Source organism: Schistocerca americana, chromosome 3 (genome assembly GCF_021461395.2).
Source record: "Schistocerca americana isolate TAMUIC-IGC-003095 chromosome 3, iqSchAmer2.1, whole genome shotgun sequence".
NCBI classification, from domain to species: Eukaryota; Metazoa; Arthropoda; class Insecta; order Orthoptera; family Acrididae; genus Schistocerca; species Schistocerca americana.
The window spans coordinates 206,483,389-206,499,854 of NC_060121.1; the positions used below are offsets into that span (position 1 = coordinate 206,483,389).

Consider the following 16,466-nt stretch of genomic DNA (forward strand, 5'->3'; position numbering starts at 1 on the left):
CTTTGATTATCTGGGGTCTAATATTAATAGGACAAATTACACATCAACCAAAATAAAACAGTGCATCCTAAGTCATAATAGAAGGTTCCAGAAGTTTAAGAAATTATGAGCCTCTGAGTTGTAAACAGACAACTGAAACTTCAAATTTATAGGGCCAGTTGCTACCTATGAATGTAAAACATGGATACCAATGAGTTCTGATGGAAGTAGCTCAGGATATTTGAATGCAGGATTCTGCGCAAGATCTATGGGACAATTCAGGATAACAATGGTTTCTGGAGATCTAGAACAAACACTGAGCTGGATCGCTTCATACAAGGAGCTGACATTGTAAGAACAATAAAGAAAAGGAAATTAGCCTGGCTTTGACATGCCCTTATGATGGATAATGGAGAAACAACTAAAAAGGTTTTTGAATGGAGGCCAGCTGGAAGAAGACAGAGAGGAAGACCTTGAAAGTGGTGGATAAATGATGTGGAAGAAGAAATAAAATAAATCAGAATTAGAGGATGGAGGAGAACTGTGCTGGAGAAGGCAGAATGGAGGAAACTTGTTGAAGATACTAAGACCTATACAGGGTTGTAACACCATGAGAAGAAGAAGAAGAGCTTACAGTTTGGACCCTAGTAGAGGACGTCACATGTAAAAATATGTTTGTTGCATTTTACAGACAACAATGTTGTTTTTGCACACACTGAAACTGAACCTTGTTGTGTGTTCTTAGCAATGGTCAATGATTACTCCAATCTTGAAAGTCTGTTCACATTGATGCAATACGTAGCTCTGTGATGATTCTTCCAAGTCTTTTGAAGAACAGCTGCTCTCTTGGCAATTTCTTTGTGTACTGAAGTCAGTAAGACACAAATGCTGCACACAGAAACTTAAAAGGGTGTCATAGAAAACAACTATTGCCATCAATTAGTGTTTGTTTAGATATATTTGTTACTGATAAAGTAAGTTCTTTCATACCTCCAGACCACTTTTTACGCTAATTACCTATCGTAATGCCATGTATGATAAATTACACTTTTTTTCTTTTTGTGAAGTAATTGATCACAGAAGTGACATCCAAGAAGTTAAAAACAAAGTATTAAATTGCCTACTGGCCAATTTGCTCTGAGGTCTTGACTCGTAGTTCTGTATATTTCTCAGTTGTGTCAATTTCCTTACGAGATGAAGCAGTCACATATCATTAGAAATAAAACAGTCATTAAATGTTACATTTTAGCCATTAGTTCACTGGTGAGATCAAGCTGTACCTGCCCTTACATCCACAAATAATGTTTTGTTCTGATGAGCTCTCATGGAAAATTGATTTACAGTCGAACTCAGCTCATTGGAGTTTGTAACTATCTGTGCCATTTGCAGTAAATAGCCATCTAAAACAGCTTTCAGCAGCAAACTTTACTGCAATCACTTAAAAAAACATGGTTTGAGTTATTGGTATCCATAATGAATGACTACAACAGATTAAGTTATACTGAATTTTGGAAAAAAAGAAATACACCTAATTTCGCAAATTCACAGCTTCCCTAAGGTGGCCATCTGCTATGGTGATCAGCGACAGAAAAAAATGAACTTAGGTTTCGTCATGCAGCCAGCGGTTTAATCTACATAATTTTAAATTAATTTTATTTGTTACAGGTCATTATTTATATCGTATAATTCTTAAACGTGTGGGCAGCATTATGTTGATGGTATATGTTGATGTCTCAACTGACATTGTACAGGGGATAGGCAAAATAATGGTTTATTAATAAGGGGTTGGACCCCCATTTGCCCATAATACAGCTGCAATTCTTCTTGGAATACTGGCAAATAATGATTTTATATTCTTCAGTGGAATGTTATACCACTCTTCAATCAGGACCTCTTCTAACTCCTGTAGTGATGAAGGAGGCGGAAACATGCTCCAGAGTCTGCACTCCAATACTGCCCACAAGGGTTCAATAATGTTCAAGTCTGGGGACTGTGTTGGGCAGAGAAGAGGCTGCAGTTCAGTTGCATGCTCCTCATACCACGATTGTGCTTTCCTGGCTGTGTGAATTGGTGCATTATCATCCTGAAATATGAGATCATTGTTGGGGAATAACATTTGAATCATGGGGTGCACCTGATCAGTTAAAATGATCACATAATCGTTGGCCGTAACACTCCCTTTGAGAGAAATTATGGGATGAACAGAAGACCACACCATCAAACTTCCACTTCCATGCTTAACCGTTGGAAACGAGCAATCAGGACTGTAGGCTTCTTTTCGCATTCTCCAGACATAAACCCAGCCCAATGTTGGAAATATCAGAAGCATTGACTTGTTGGACCATATATGTGTTTCCACTGATCACCCATCCAGAATTTATGTTCCTGACACCATATTTTACACTTCTTTGCATTGATTGTCGTCAGTAAAGGTTTTGGTATATCAGCTTGTCCATGAATATTCACTGTGTGGAGTTCTTGGCAGTGTCTATAGATACCGGGTCTTAAATATGGCTATTGAACTCTGCAGTCACTTAAGCCACCGTAGTTTAGTGTTGTTTTGACACAATTTGTGTTAGCGTGTTGTTTAGTTTTGATTCACGCCCTCTATTACATTTACACAATGATGTCTTTCCATGGTTTATGTAGGCTGTCATGATTGCTGAAACAATTGCTCTTGAAACATTCAATAAGTTGGCTGTTTTGATTACTGATGCTCCAGTTAATCGGGCCCCCACAATCTGTCCTCTGTGTAACTGTATTAAATCTTTCACCGCATGTCGACCTCAGCCTCTGAAAGCAAATACAAAGTGTGCACTACTCATAAGCAACCTGCACTTCTACATAGTCCATACTGAACATGCACAGTCCAGCGCAAAGTGTGACATGTCGCTTACCTGCATTGTTGACTGTCAAACACAACCATCCCATTACTACCACTGCTCACATTATTTTTCCTACCCCTCTATCTCAAGGGTGCATCACTAGAGCGTATAGACTGTGGGCAGGGAGGGCAACTAGCCCTTACCCCATACCCTCCTCCTCACAGAAAAAGTCATTTTCGCAAATTGAATTTGCATCCTGCTCTGAAACATAGGCAGATATATCAATTCTATATCAGTTCGACAAAAGCGAGTACGCACAACGGATATTTGCTAGATACTAATGTGCCTATACCTATTAGTCTGTTTCCCTGCTACTGCTTGCTAATGGTAGCCGTTGCATGCTATTACTATTGAACACTTGCCTGACAGAAGTTGCATTATAGCACAAATGTGGCAACATCATAATAACAAATAACATTTATTAAGAGTGTATGTCCAAATGGTACTTTGATACAATTTGATGCATGGCAGTTGATGTCCTAAGCCTAATACATTATATGTAAATAACTTTGCTGTCTTTTGGCAGTCTATGATATATATCAGATAGTAATGTTGCAGATACTCTTAACAGTCCAAGTTCTCTGTAAATAGCAACTGCTATGTCGAGAGGTAGTTTTCAGAGTACTGTGCTGAGTGGGCTGCAAGCACTAAACAAAATCTTCACCTGAGCCCACACTACATCTGAAACCTAACTGATTCCTCAACAGCCGATCATTGTTTTCAGGTCACTTTACTAAACTATTTTATATCATTTGCTCGAGTACATTTTGAAGTGACAGTGGCCGGCAATATTGCCACATTGTCTTTCACGAATTGAGTGTTGGTGATACTGGCGCTGTAATTATTGTGCTAAATTTGATACTTCATTCATTAAAAGCTGTTGTATAAGTGATGCCGCTAGTTAATCAGAACTTTAGTTTTAATGTGTCTCTTGAAGGGTTAACATATGTGTGTTTAAGTAAATGAGAATCAAACAGTGGCAGTAGTCAGAGTACTGAGAACAACAAACATTAAGTACCGTATGAGTAGCATTGTAGTACTGGTATCTTTTTGAAAGCCTTAAATATATGTATAAAGCAGTTGTGATGGTATTCATCAATTTAGAGAACAAAAATTGCGATTCGCTGTACTATATTTTACTAACAAGTTCGTTCACTTTATACTTGTGTAGCGAACGCTACGTAACTCGATATTCTCTGCTGTGGTGGCAATTAAGTCATTTTCTTTTAATGTAAGAGATATCATATTTCATGGAGAACATTTAACTAACTGAGTAAGGTCAATTTGTCACATACATGCATCTCTTCCATTTTTAAACCCTTGTCGCCAGTTTTGTGTAGGTTGAGTTGCCACTATTGTTAAGGTAGGCCAAGTTTGTGAGTTCATAAAATGGTTTCTGGTGCAGTACATCTCTAAGATAATTTCTCCCTGCTACTATTACACATCTATACCTCAAGTTCAGGTAACAAGATAGGAGAGCGAAGGTTCTACAACACTCCAACAAATTAGTAAAAAATTCATACAAATGAGTTAAAAGGTGTACTTATCTTTGTGACTAGTTGAAACATGAAGTCTGCAACACTGCTTGTAATGTAATAGCCAGCTGCTGTTACGGTCGCAGTTTTGAATCCTGCCTTGAGCACGGATATATGTGATGTCCTTAGGTTCATTAGGTTTAAGTAGTTTCTAAGTCTAGGGGACTGATGACCTCAGATGTTAAGTCCCATAGTGCTTAGAGCCATTTGAACCATTAGTAACATAACAAAGAAAAAGGCCCTGAACGGCTAAGTGCAAATAATCGTAGGTTAACTTCACAGTACATAGCAAATGATATTTACAACAACTATCTGTTCACGTCTAAGAATTCACTAACGACCTCCTCTGTCTGAGTCATCCCTGGATGATGATCTATAACCAATTGGGCGAGAGCTGCTCTTCTATCTTCCGAGGAGGCTTCTGTCCATTGTCATCCAGTCATTGTTGGATTGTACTCGGCCAGCAATTGGCCAGGGCAAAGTCGATATCTTCATCCACAGTGCCACCTGTGGTGCTGGTGGAACTTATACCAAGTGGCAAGTCTGTATGGCACTGGCACCATTTCACATCTTTGTGCCTGGGGTGCTTTTTCCCTGGCTGTGTCTTTCTCAGACAACACAACATACAATAAATTATGTATGGGTATTTGATGCCATAAAACTCTAAAAACTTCCATACTGGTATTCACAATTTTTCATTGAGCAGCTATGGTACCACTAAATAATTTTTCTAGCTAAAAACTCATTACCGTGAAGAAGAATGGAAACAGTCATAGGGCAGTGGTTAATGGCCGACAGTATTACGACTGTCTACACTTTTCCTTGTTGACACTGAAAGGCAATCAGTTTTGGATAGAAATGAAGTTAGCCTTTGGTACTATAGGAATTGTGTGTATATAGTGCCCCATGATTATGGAGAAAGAGCAGCCATTCATAACACTCAATGCTGAGCTGACAATAACCCAGGGAGAATTAGCATGTGTGTGATCTATGGCGGGCAGTGCAGCAAAGTTAAGAATAGGGTAGATGACTGAATTATGATTAAACCTGCCACATCAGGCAAGAGGTTCAAGAGATGTTGCAAGTGTGCTAGATGTAGTCTAGATGTCTCACACAGCTTCACTGCTCCGGAGATTGTAGATGAAAATTTTCAGACAAGCCAAGCACTTCAGAAACATATAAGACAGATAAAAAAATACAAGCTAACATTAGTAGTAGGTAGAGGGATAGAAAGACCAAGAAAGTCCTGCTAGTTAGTAATCATGAGAAAGGAATGTCTGAACTAGTACTGAACTCCCTGGGTAATGAACATCAGGAACTAGTATTTTTAAGTCAGATGGAGGGCTCAGCAGTGTCTCCTGTGATTAGGCTCTCTGAGGAAAGACCTTGATAAAGACCATTTAGTGTTATTGAAGTTGCTGGGAATGCAGAGAGATTGAAAAACATGTCGTAGCAAGCTGAGATTTTTTCTAGTTTTTTATTTAAAATCTGGTGATAGGATTGGTAGGTGATAGGAGAACCCAGTTACAAGTTTTCCCTTACCGTAGATACTGTCTCTTGTCCAAACAGTGTTGTATGTGGCTTCACTTTCTATCTCGGTGAATGTGAGTTTCTTATCTACTGTGACAAACACATCACCTCCATTTCCCATTAACTTTTCCTTCTGATTTACTCTTAGATTCACCCAAAAAATCTCATTGCTTTCTCTTTTGCATCTTAGCTAGCTTTCTGTTACTTAGTAATATGTGAGCTCAACTGATTTGTAGACTGCTTCAAAATCTGTGGCTTTGTTTTGATTGCTTCAGTAGTTTTAATCTTTTCCTCTATCATAGGGGTCATTTCTTTGGGTGTTACAGTAATACTTAAGGAATTTCTACATGTGTTATTTTCTGGCTTCAGCGGACATTCACTTAAGCTGAAAAAAGACCTGGATGTAATCTGTACACAGTCAGCCTCCTGTGTGTAGCAGTGGAGGGTATTAACAGTGTTTTTGGAAGGTTCTTTACAGTGACAGTATACCATAGATGGTCCCTCTCATTATAAACTATTTTACTACCTACATAGCTTCCCAATGCACTCTTCACCCATTTAAGGGGACCCTTATCTGGATTTATTCATTCACTCATTCAGTTATTCATTCTGTTTATAAATTCCATCCAAAAGGAGAACCTCTAGTGATATGAAATGAATGACAGTCTAGATTAAAAAAGAGAACACCTCTTAAAATTTACTCTGTAAATGGCATTGACAGTAAACTATAACTATACTACTTGATAATGTTTGTGCTTCTATGTGCTAAATGAACCCTAGTAAATTAGCCCAAAACTGCTGCACCCTTCATATATTAAATAGCTGCTGTTAATCACTTATTGGTAACTTGATATTTCCTTAGTTATTGAGAGGAAGTAGTTACCTACACTGTTGTAACTGTGATAGGAATGGTCGCAGGGTTGCCGCTAACAAAAACGCAGCGGGACCGAACGGGAGCGGCCCGCGAACAAACAAGATGGACGAACGGGAATGGAAGGACAAGCACGATGACAGACAACCAAGCCAAACACCAAGATCAACAACAAAGAATTAAGCAATGGGATTACAAGAGATAGCCTAACAAAATCAAAACAACGCCCACTCGTAAACGGGAAGTAAGCACACGCAACGTAAACACGATGTCTGTAAGCGAGATATCAACCAAACACAAATACCAGACTGCCTCGCTAAGTGAGAGGCAGCCGCCTAAATACATGACAGGGTATGTCACTATTGGCCGCTGGGACCATGTGCTCTGCAGAGGCACCCTCATGTTAGACTCGGGGCCAAGAGCTTGCGCAGCCACGGCTTACGGCACAACTGTAGCAGAGACCTCTAGTGGTCATTGAGTTCCATGTCACCTGGCACAGATTCGAAACCCGTGGCACTCTGTACCACATACATCTGCACAACATAGGCTTGTTTACAATACATTACTATTTACCATGTACAATGTACACCTATTATCATATGGATGAGTCAGGAAGAGAGGTAAATGCTTTGAGGGGTGATCGTATTAGTGATCCTTAACAAAAACTGTCACACGGTCATATGTCATATTCCAAATGATTTCCGAGATAGAAAACATTTAATTTAGATTGTTATTTATTTTCTGTATTATTAAAACACTGTCATTGTTTACGATGTACCACAGAGGTGTAGAGGAAGTTGTGACAAACAATTTGATACAGGACACTTGAGAGCTATCATGTTCGAAAACTGCCTGAAATTGACCAACTAAAACTACCTAAGCTACAGCACATGTGCATCTTGTGAGATTTTCAGTATTCTCGTGATCTCTTTGTTCAAACTATTAGTTGTAGAGAAAAATGAATAGGACCTTTTTTTCTAGAAACTTAAATGTAGTTTAATTTTGTATCACAATGTGTTTTCACTGGAGGGTTGAGTTTTTGAGTTATTTAGGAAAAACATACAAAAGTGATATTCAATTAGTTCTATCTTGGAAATAATTGGGAATAAGGTGCATGTCCATATGAAGTTTTTTGTCAGAATCACTGATACTGTCATCCTTCAAAGTGTATATCCTTCCTCCTGACTCATCCTGCATAGCTTTAACTTAGATAATCAGAAAATTTATGGAAGCACTGCCTAATGCAGACACAAGAAGAATGAAATAAGAAAAAATGTATTGGAATGTGGTGACTGGCGGCAGTTATTTTTTGACATCACCTTTGAATGAATATTAGGCTCTTTTTTCCATAAGCTATGTGGTGTATGTACAATGGATGGTGTAATTTTTTATTGTGTGTGACAAGTATTTCTTTTGTGCAAATTGACAATGTGTATTGAAAGTAGTAATAAAAGTTTGTATTTACAAAAATCTTTTGTATAAAGTAAAAAAAAAATCAAGAAATATGTGATTTGTTTTTTCTTGCTTCTACAATTTTTCTCTGGCAGTTAACTAGACATTTAGCTCTCATTTTTAAGGAAAAAAATGAACCTGCATCATTGCTCAAAACTCACATTAAACTGTAGGTTTCCTTATGACTGGCTGCTTGGTGTTCTCAGGCGGTATGAAAGCAGAAGCAAATTCATCAGTAGATATAATGCTAAGGTAATAGTAGTAATAATTTACAGCACATTCCATAAATACTTCATAATGACACCAATGAACATCAATCTACACTGTCCGACAAAAATAATGAAGCATCCAGAAGATATGGTTGGCTGTCAAAATAACTTCATACACATACATAACATTGGCAAGTATGTAAATGATTTGGATTGTAATTCTCTGTGACAGGTAGCGTAACAATCAGACTGTATTACTACTGTTCGTGTTTATTGTTACCAGGCCTAGTAGGCTATGTAAGAGGCATTAATAATGTCAGACATTGAGTGATCACTGTGAAAGACATGGAGATGTAGCATCATCATGTGAAACTTTGTTATTAGCATGTGACAGAGTTTGAAAGGATCTCCACTGTGTGTCTCTGTTCAATATCAGAGTAACGGGGTGTCTGGATGTAGCAGTGGTTTGATGCTGGATGAAATGGGAATGTGAGGGCAGGAATACTCATCGTTGAGGTTCTGGTCAACCACATCTGACTATTCCAAGGTAGTATTACTGTATTATGTAGCAAGTACATCATAACACTTTCACATCTGCACCTACCATCTGAGAACAAGTAATAGACTCTCTGTAATATTGTGTGTTGTCCTGCACCTTTAGTTGGAAACTAGCTCCAGCTGGACTAAGGAATTACTCCCCCTTGCATAGGCTGCCATTAACCATAACACTAATGATGGACTGCTAACTTGTGTTCAGTGATTTATCATGGTTCTGCACTACCAAAGATGACCATTGTCGACGAGTAAGGTCGCGACCTCATTGGAAGTTCCATTCTTCCACTTTTTTGGAGAGACATAGTAGTATTACTCCTAGTGTCATAGTGTGGGGAGCCATCAGGTATGATTGCAGATTGTGGCTGGTACTGATTGAGAACTCCAATAGCACAACATTACGTCATGGACATTCTCTGTCCTCGTGTGGTACGTCTCATGCGACATTACCATGGTGCCATTTTTCAACAGAACACTGCTCATCCACACATGGCATGTGTGTCTATGAACTGTCTGCATGATGATGAGGCAATCCTTTGGTCAGCAATATTCTCAGATCTGTCCTCGATAGAATGTGATCAACCTGGACATCAACTTCATTCCAGTGTCAGTACCTGGGATATTAAGGACCAGGTACAACAGTTGTGGTGCCATCTTGCTTCAGGAGAGGATAAATGGTGTTATGACACTCTTCCCAATCGAATCAGTGCATATACATATAGGCCAGGAATGGTGCAATGTCATACTGATAAGTGGGGGTCATATTGCCAAGTTCTTTGTGTGTTTGATTCAATTTTGTAATCTCTGAAATAAAATCACATACCTTACCGGCCCATGAAGTTTCATTACATTTTGTCCTCCCCTTCTGGGTTCTTCACTTTTTTTTTCAGGCAGTCTAATCTCCTATATCATTTATAGTTTTTAGCTAACGAGATAGGCCACAAATGAATCAGTGCTTGACACTGTGAGATGTTATACATCCTTTCACTAGAGCTATTAATTATTACTTCTGTAATGTATTTAGATAAAGATACATAATTCTGGAATACACTGCTCATGCAAGAATATGTCATATTTCTCAGCAACATTTTACTATTTACACATCAGACATGTATGTCAAGCAGCAGTAGATAGTAACATGATATTTGTCTCTTTACAGAATATACAAAGTTTCTTACTTACACATGAATTGTAAGATACTTTTCACTCAGACGTGGGCATGGTTTTTTTCCTAGATTTCATTTATTTGCTAGAATTGTTTGATTTAAAATAGGCCTATTTTCATGTAACAGTAAGTACTTACAATGTACTACTTAGGAGTTACAACTCCAGGAAAGTGTTACTTCATATTCAATATGAAATCTATCTCAGTGGGTCAGATTTGCAGTAAATACATTGTATTGTAGTGTAATTTCATTGTACTGTATTTTTTAAGATCCTTATTGCATGTGAAATATGCAAGAAAATCATTATAGTGATGTAACAACTTTTCCTGGTACATTTGAAAATTGAATGTCCTTTTCACTTTCAAGTTTCTCTTTAAGTGCTTTAGTAATTTTGTGTCTAAATATATTCATATATGCATACTACAGTACTGGTTGCACCCTTATAGACGCTCAATGGAACCCACCGATGTTTCAACAGTTCTGTTGGCATGGAGATATGTGCAGATGATTTCATCTTCAACCCACAAAATAAAATTGTAGTAACATCAAGAGAAGTTCTGAGCAGTTTCTCACCACAAAGGATCTCTGCAGAGCTTAGAGCAAGTAAGTGTTAGTTATTATCTGCTTTGAATTGAAAATGATATGTAAAGCTTTGTGACAGTTTCACAGCAGAATGTTATGAAAGGCAATGAATCTTGTTTGTTTTCTTTTACTCAAATTTAATTTCATTGTGAAATAAAGTTCTATTATGCCCTCACTTACAGAATATCAAGAAAATTACGATGATAGCAACATTAGTTTTCTATGTGTAGTAGTAGTAGTTAAGTTTACTGCCTGACCAAAAAAAGTGAAGCCCCAAGAGTAGTAGGAGAAAACAGATTTGTAGTTCATGGAGTGAGAGAGTATGTGGAGTTATTTCAGTGATTACAAAACTGAGGCATATTTACAAAGAACTTGTGAACATGTGCCCACTTATCAATGTGAGGCTGCACACTCTCTGCCTGGGTGCATGGTCTGATTTGATTGGGAAGTGTGTCACAAAGCCATTGTATCCTCTCATGAGGCAATCTGGCCCACAACTGTTGCAAATGGTCAGTGATATACTGGCACTGGGATGGAGTAGATGTCTGAGCTGGCCCCACATGTTCTTTCAGAGGCAGATCTGGGCATCTTACCAGCCATGTGAACACCTCAACATCATGCAAGCAGTTCACAGACAAGACACACCATGTGTGTATGAGTATAGCCCTGTCACATGTGAGGTGACACAGGAGGATGGAGGATTTCCATGAAGGACCATATGGTTATGCTGTCAGAATTACTTCAATCACTACCAGCCATGACCTCAAGTTATACCCAATGGTTCCTCTCACTATGACACCAGGAGTGGCACCACTGTGTCCGCCCGAAACATTAGAAGAATGTGACCTCTTCCCATGTTGCCGTACTGAGCGGGGTGGCGCAGTGGTTAGCACACTGGACTCGCATTCGGGAGTACGACGGTTCAATCCCGTCTCCGGCCATCCTGATTTAGGTTTTCCGTGATTTCCCTAAATCGCTTCAGGCAAATGCTGGGATGGTTCATTTGAAAGGGCACGGCCGATTTCCTTCCCCATCCTTCACTCGCCCAAGCTTGCGCTCCGTCTCTAATGACCTCATTGTTGACGGGACATTAAACACTAATCTCCTCCTCCTCCATGTTGCCACCATACTCATTAATGATGGTTATACAGGGTAGTGCAGAGTCATGATGCACCGATGAATGAAATACAATGCCATTCATCAGCAGTCCATGCTTCCCAGTCACAGCAGCACTTCAAATGTAGCCAGTTGTGTTGTGATGTTAATGGCAATTATGAATGTGATGGTAATTCCCTAGTTCAGTTGCTGCTAGTCCCTGATCAATGGTGTGTGATGATACAGAATGTTGCAAGGAGTCCACTACTTGTTCTTGGATGGCAGGCACAGGTGTGAAGGGGTTGTGGTATGCTTGGTGCACAATAGAGTGATCCTCCCTGCAGTGGTTAGATGCAGTTGACTAGAACCCACATTCTGTTTTAGTCCAACATTGAATTTCTGACAAATCCAAATGACCCACAAATCTGAATGTTGCACAAGTTGACCAACTGACCAAATGGACACCTAGAATAAGGCCCCCGTCAGTCTCTGTCAAGTGCTTATAACACAGTCTCACATGAATATGTGGCCTCTTCAACAGCCTTCACAGTGATCACTCAACATGTGATGCCATTCACACACCTTATATACTCTACCAAGCCTGGTGACAATACTAAATGTGAACAAAACTAATGCACTCTAGTGGCCATTCTACATGTAACAGAAGAGTGCAGTTCTAATCATTTATATACCTGCTAATGATATGTGTTTGTATGAAGCTACATTGACATCCAGACATGTCTTCTGGGTGGCTAACTTATTGTATCAGGCAGTGTATTTTATTTCACATACTGTTGATATGAAACCATCCACGTCAACATGTGTGAACTAGTATCCTTTCAGTCTGTCACACTGCTAAATCATCAGTTTGTCAGTGAAGCCTGAATTTGTATATCAGTCAGCTACTTTCTTTTGTTTCTTTTTTCTCTTCTAAAGGTTTTTTTCTAGCTCTTTGTTTCCACATATGTTTATCTTTGACATACCATGGAGTTTACATACTTGTTCCAGGGCTTTTTTCAGCCTTGGAAGCACTTCTGGAGCTCACTTTTCATTAAGGTGCTCACTCCACATAACACAAAAATGGCTTCATTCATAAACTCTGAGCAATAACAGAAATAAGTCTCTCATGACTCCACACACAACAAGACAAAATAATCACACATGTGAGTGGTACAAACTAAAGAACACAGTGAGGGTGAGTCAGCACTGCTCCGCACATAAATAGGCAAGAGTCACTGGCAGACATTGCAGTGGAGACTGTGCCATATGCATGCTTCTTACTGTCGGCCTCTAATGGTCGACCCATGCTGCTACAGTTGGCAGTTGACTTAAATACACACACTTGGCAACACTACTCTAGATGCACTCAATCACACACACTGGTAGTGGTATACAGGACACTTCTCCCTCATGCAAAGAGGGGGTGTCCACGTGACAGAGGAAAAGTCAGAAGCCTGATGAGAGACACATCCATCAGACCCGGAGCGGTGGTAGCAAGTGCCGACGGTGGGGGCAGGATGATGTGCCAGGTGGGCATCAGAGCATAGAGCTGGAATGCACAGAGACATGGGCATGCCTGAGAGTTGTAAGACTACACAGTGCCCAATGACAGCACCAGGGAGGAAGGTGTCATTGCCATCTCTGCACAATCAGCAGCAGGCAGGTCCCAGTGTGGAGGACACAGGGCTGGACCCACCAGTGACAATGGCTGAGGCGATGATGGCAAGGAGGCCGGTGGACGTGGCCTGACCAGAACAGCAGGCTGCAGCAGTGGACCCAAGGCCAGTGATGGACTTGCACCATGAAGCTGGAACCCCAGGATGCCACACATGGAGGAGGCAGCCAATAGGACAATGTTGCCTCCACAGCAGGCAACAGTGGAGGCGAGGCAGATGGTGGCAGGACAGCCTATGGAGAGGGGGACCACACTCACAACCCAGTAGCTTCTGGTGTCTGATGGGGCCACAACTGATCAAAGTGGCACACCACCAGCCCAATGGGCATATGGACGTCACAACGATGGTGTCCCTGGTGGTGGACAACAGCTGCTGGTATACACTTAGGCCAGTGACCAAACTCACACCGGAAATCCTGGTGCGAAGCAGCTGGACATACGCAACTGTGGCAGGTGTGGTGCAGGCTACAGAGGGTAGGGGAGAGTGCATAGTGAAGCAACTCAGTTGGGCTCTGCTCCCCCATAGGTGTGAAGCAATAGGTGCTCAGAAAATAGAGAAGGGTGTTGTCTGGTGAAGAATCCACAACAAACTTTTCATTTGGGATGTTCACACTAATCATTCTGCCTTGTCCTTTGATTGAGGGTGGAATGGTGGAGACCTAACATTATGAATACTGTTATGGGAACAAAACAATTGAAATGTGTGAGAAACCAACTGGTGAGGTCCTCCATGGACAACAGCAAAACACCGCCAAAAACCGAGAGGCAATACTAAGGTGAAACTTGGAGCCATACAAAAAACCTGAAAGTTCTGGAGAGCATAGACTATGACAAGATCCTCTTTGTCCACCTGACAGTGATGCTGCTGGGCTAGAGGGGGAGAGATTCAGAGGTGAAAGCAACAGGTTGTTCAGAGCCGTCAGCATATATGTGCACTAGGACCAAGCAAAGGCCATACTGAGAGTCGTGAGTTACTAAAATTATGTGCTGGTCCAGAGAGAATGCAGCAAAACAAGGGGCTGAGAACAGTATGGATTTCAACATTTGAAAAGCAGTTTTGCAATCTTGGCTCCAACAAAAAAGTACATTCTTGTGTAACAAGGCATGCACATACACTGTGAGCTATGTGACAACATGTTATATTGGCCCACTGGTACAAGCCATTGTGATGAGGAAAGACAAACAGTACATAGGTGTGGAAATGGTCTCCATAGTTGTGTTGATCTATTGTGCTTTCTAGAACAACAAGATCGCCCAGGGAATGCCAGAAATACATTCCCCAGCCCAGAATTGTTGCACGTGTTTGCTTTCAAACATGTCATGCGGTACATGACAGTGGCCATCTGTCCGATGGGCATAAAATGTGAGTCATGTGAAAAGGCACCATGTTTTCACTTAATGGACAACCAGTTGTGGTACTGGCATGCAATTTCTAGCCTTCATTGCCTATGAACAGCAGTCAGTATGGATGCTTGAACCAGGCGCCCACTGTGGAGGACCATATCAGCAAAGTTGACTGAATAGTCATTGAGGAGACATTGTCAGTAGCCCCTTGGTTCATCTGGCTGGTTAATTGCTCAGCAGTTGCAGATCTATTTTCTCATATGTATCTCCACAGCTGTCATTCCTCCTTGTCATCTATGGCCCATGGTGCAACACAAGTGCCTGGGTACCAGTTTTGAATAGCACCATTTTGCCATGCATAGTATCCTTTAACCACAGCATCATGCAAATGGTTTACAAACTTAGCAATTTCAGAAATGCTCCAACCCTCAGCCCAAAAGCAAACTGTCATGCCCTTCTGGATGTCAGATAAATTGCTCAGTGATGCTACCTGTTGCCTGTGAGTGGTTATTGCACATTGACGTCAAATATAGGCTGTGGTCACATTAATGTGACTGGACCTTCTATTTGTCATTCAAGCTGCCTGTCTTCTAGACTTCTTACCAAATATTCCCTAGGTAGGTTGTAACTGCCTGCATTGCAGCCTAATCCATAGGTCTGTATCCTTTGTTTACCAGTTCAGGAGTTGAGTTTACTATGATTCCTTTCAATACTGACATTGATATGACATGCCATTACTAATTTTTCTCACAGTGTAAGAACAATGTGGGAAGATGTTATCTATGACTGTGTTCCTGTTTTTCTCTGCTCTATTTTAAGTGCAATGTGTGTCTCAAGCAAATCTTTTACTGTCCTCTTTTCCAGAGAGTCAATCAGAAAGTTCATATTGAAGTGACCACATGAAATCAGCTTGGTATTTCACTTAATGATTGGGCTTAGCAGAGTTGCATGCCACTTCCAAGTTTGCTTTTGGTGGTTGAGAGTAAATATCTCTTTATCTGCTTGGCTACTTTTCTTTCAATGAGTCTCATTGAGTTTAGAATTTTTGTAATTGCAAGTTTTGTTGTATGCCAAACTTTTTCTTATCAAGCTTTATCTTGTTTTGCAACCCTTCCCAACATTTTTTTCAGAAAATCGCCCTCATTTCTTGATTCTTCCTAACTTTTGGGCACTAGTACATTTTAGAGAACAGATATTATAAATAATATATCCCTATCCCCCCCCCCCTTTCATGAATCACAGACCTTGGCGTTGGTGGGGAGGCTTGCGTGCCTCAATGATACAGATAGCCGTACCGTAGGTGCAACCACAACAGAGGGGTATCTGTTGAGAGGCCAGACAAACATGTGGTTCCTGAAGAGAAGCAGCAGCCTTTTCAGTAGTTGCAGGGGCAACAGTCTGGATGATTGACTGATCTGGCCTTGTAACACTAACCAAAATAGCCTTGCTGTTCTGGTACTGCGAACGGCTGAAAGCAAGGGGAAACTACAGCCGTAATTTTTCCCGAGGGCATGCAACTTCCCCGTATGATTAAATGATGATGGCATCCTCTTGGGTAAAATATTCCGGAGGTAAAATAGTCCCCCATTCG

General features: G+C 40.5%; 1 protein-coding gene across 1 annotated transcript in view; it reads left to right on the forward strand.

Moving 5' to 3' along the window:
• The window catches only part of LOC124605976 (integrin beta-PS-like), a 183,033-nt gene that overhangs the window by 82,866 nt on the left and 83,701 nt on the right, over window positions 1-16,466 (forward strand). Inside the window, exon 3 of the mRNA XM_047137941.1 lies at window positions 10,626-10,782. Coding sequence (XP_046993897.1) covers window positions 10,626-10,782 — 157 coding nt within the window. The remainder of the gene's footprint in view (window positions 1-10,625; window positions 10,783-16,466) is intronic.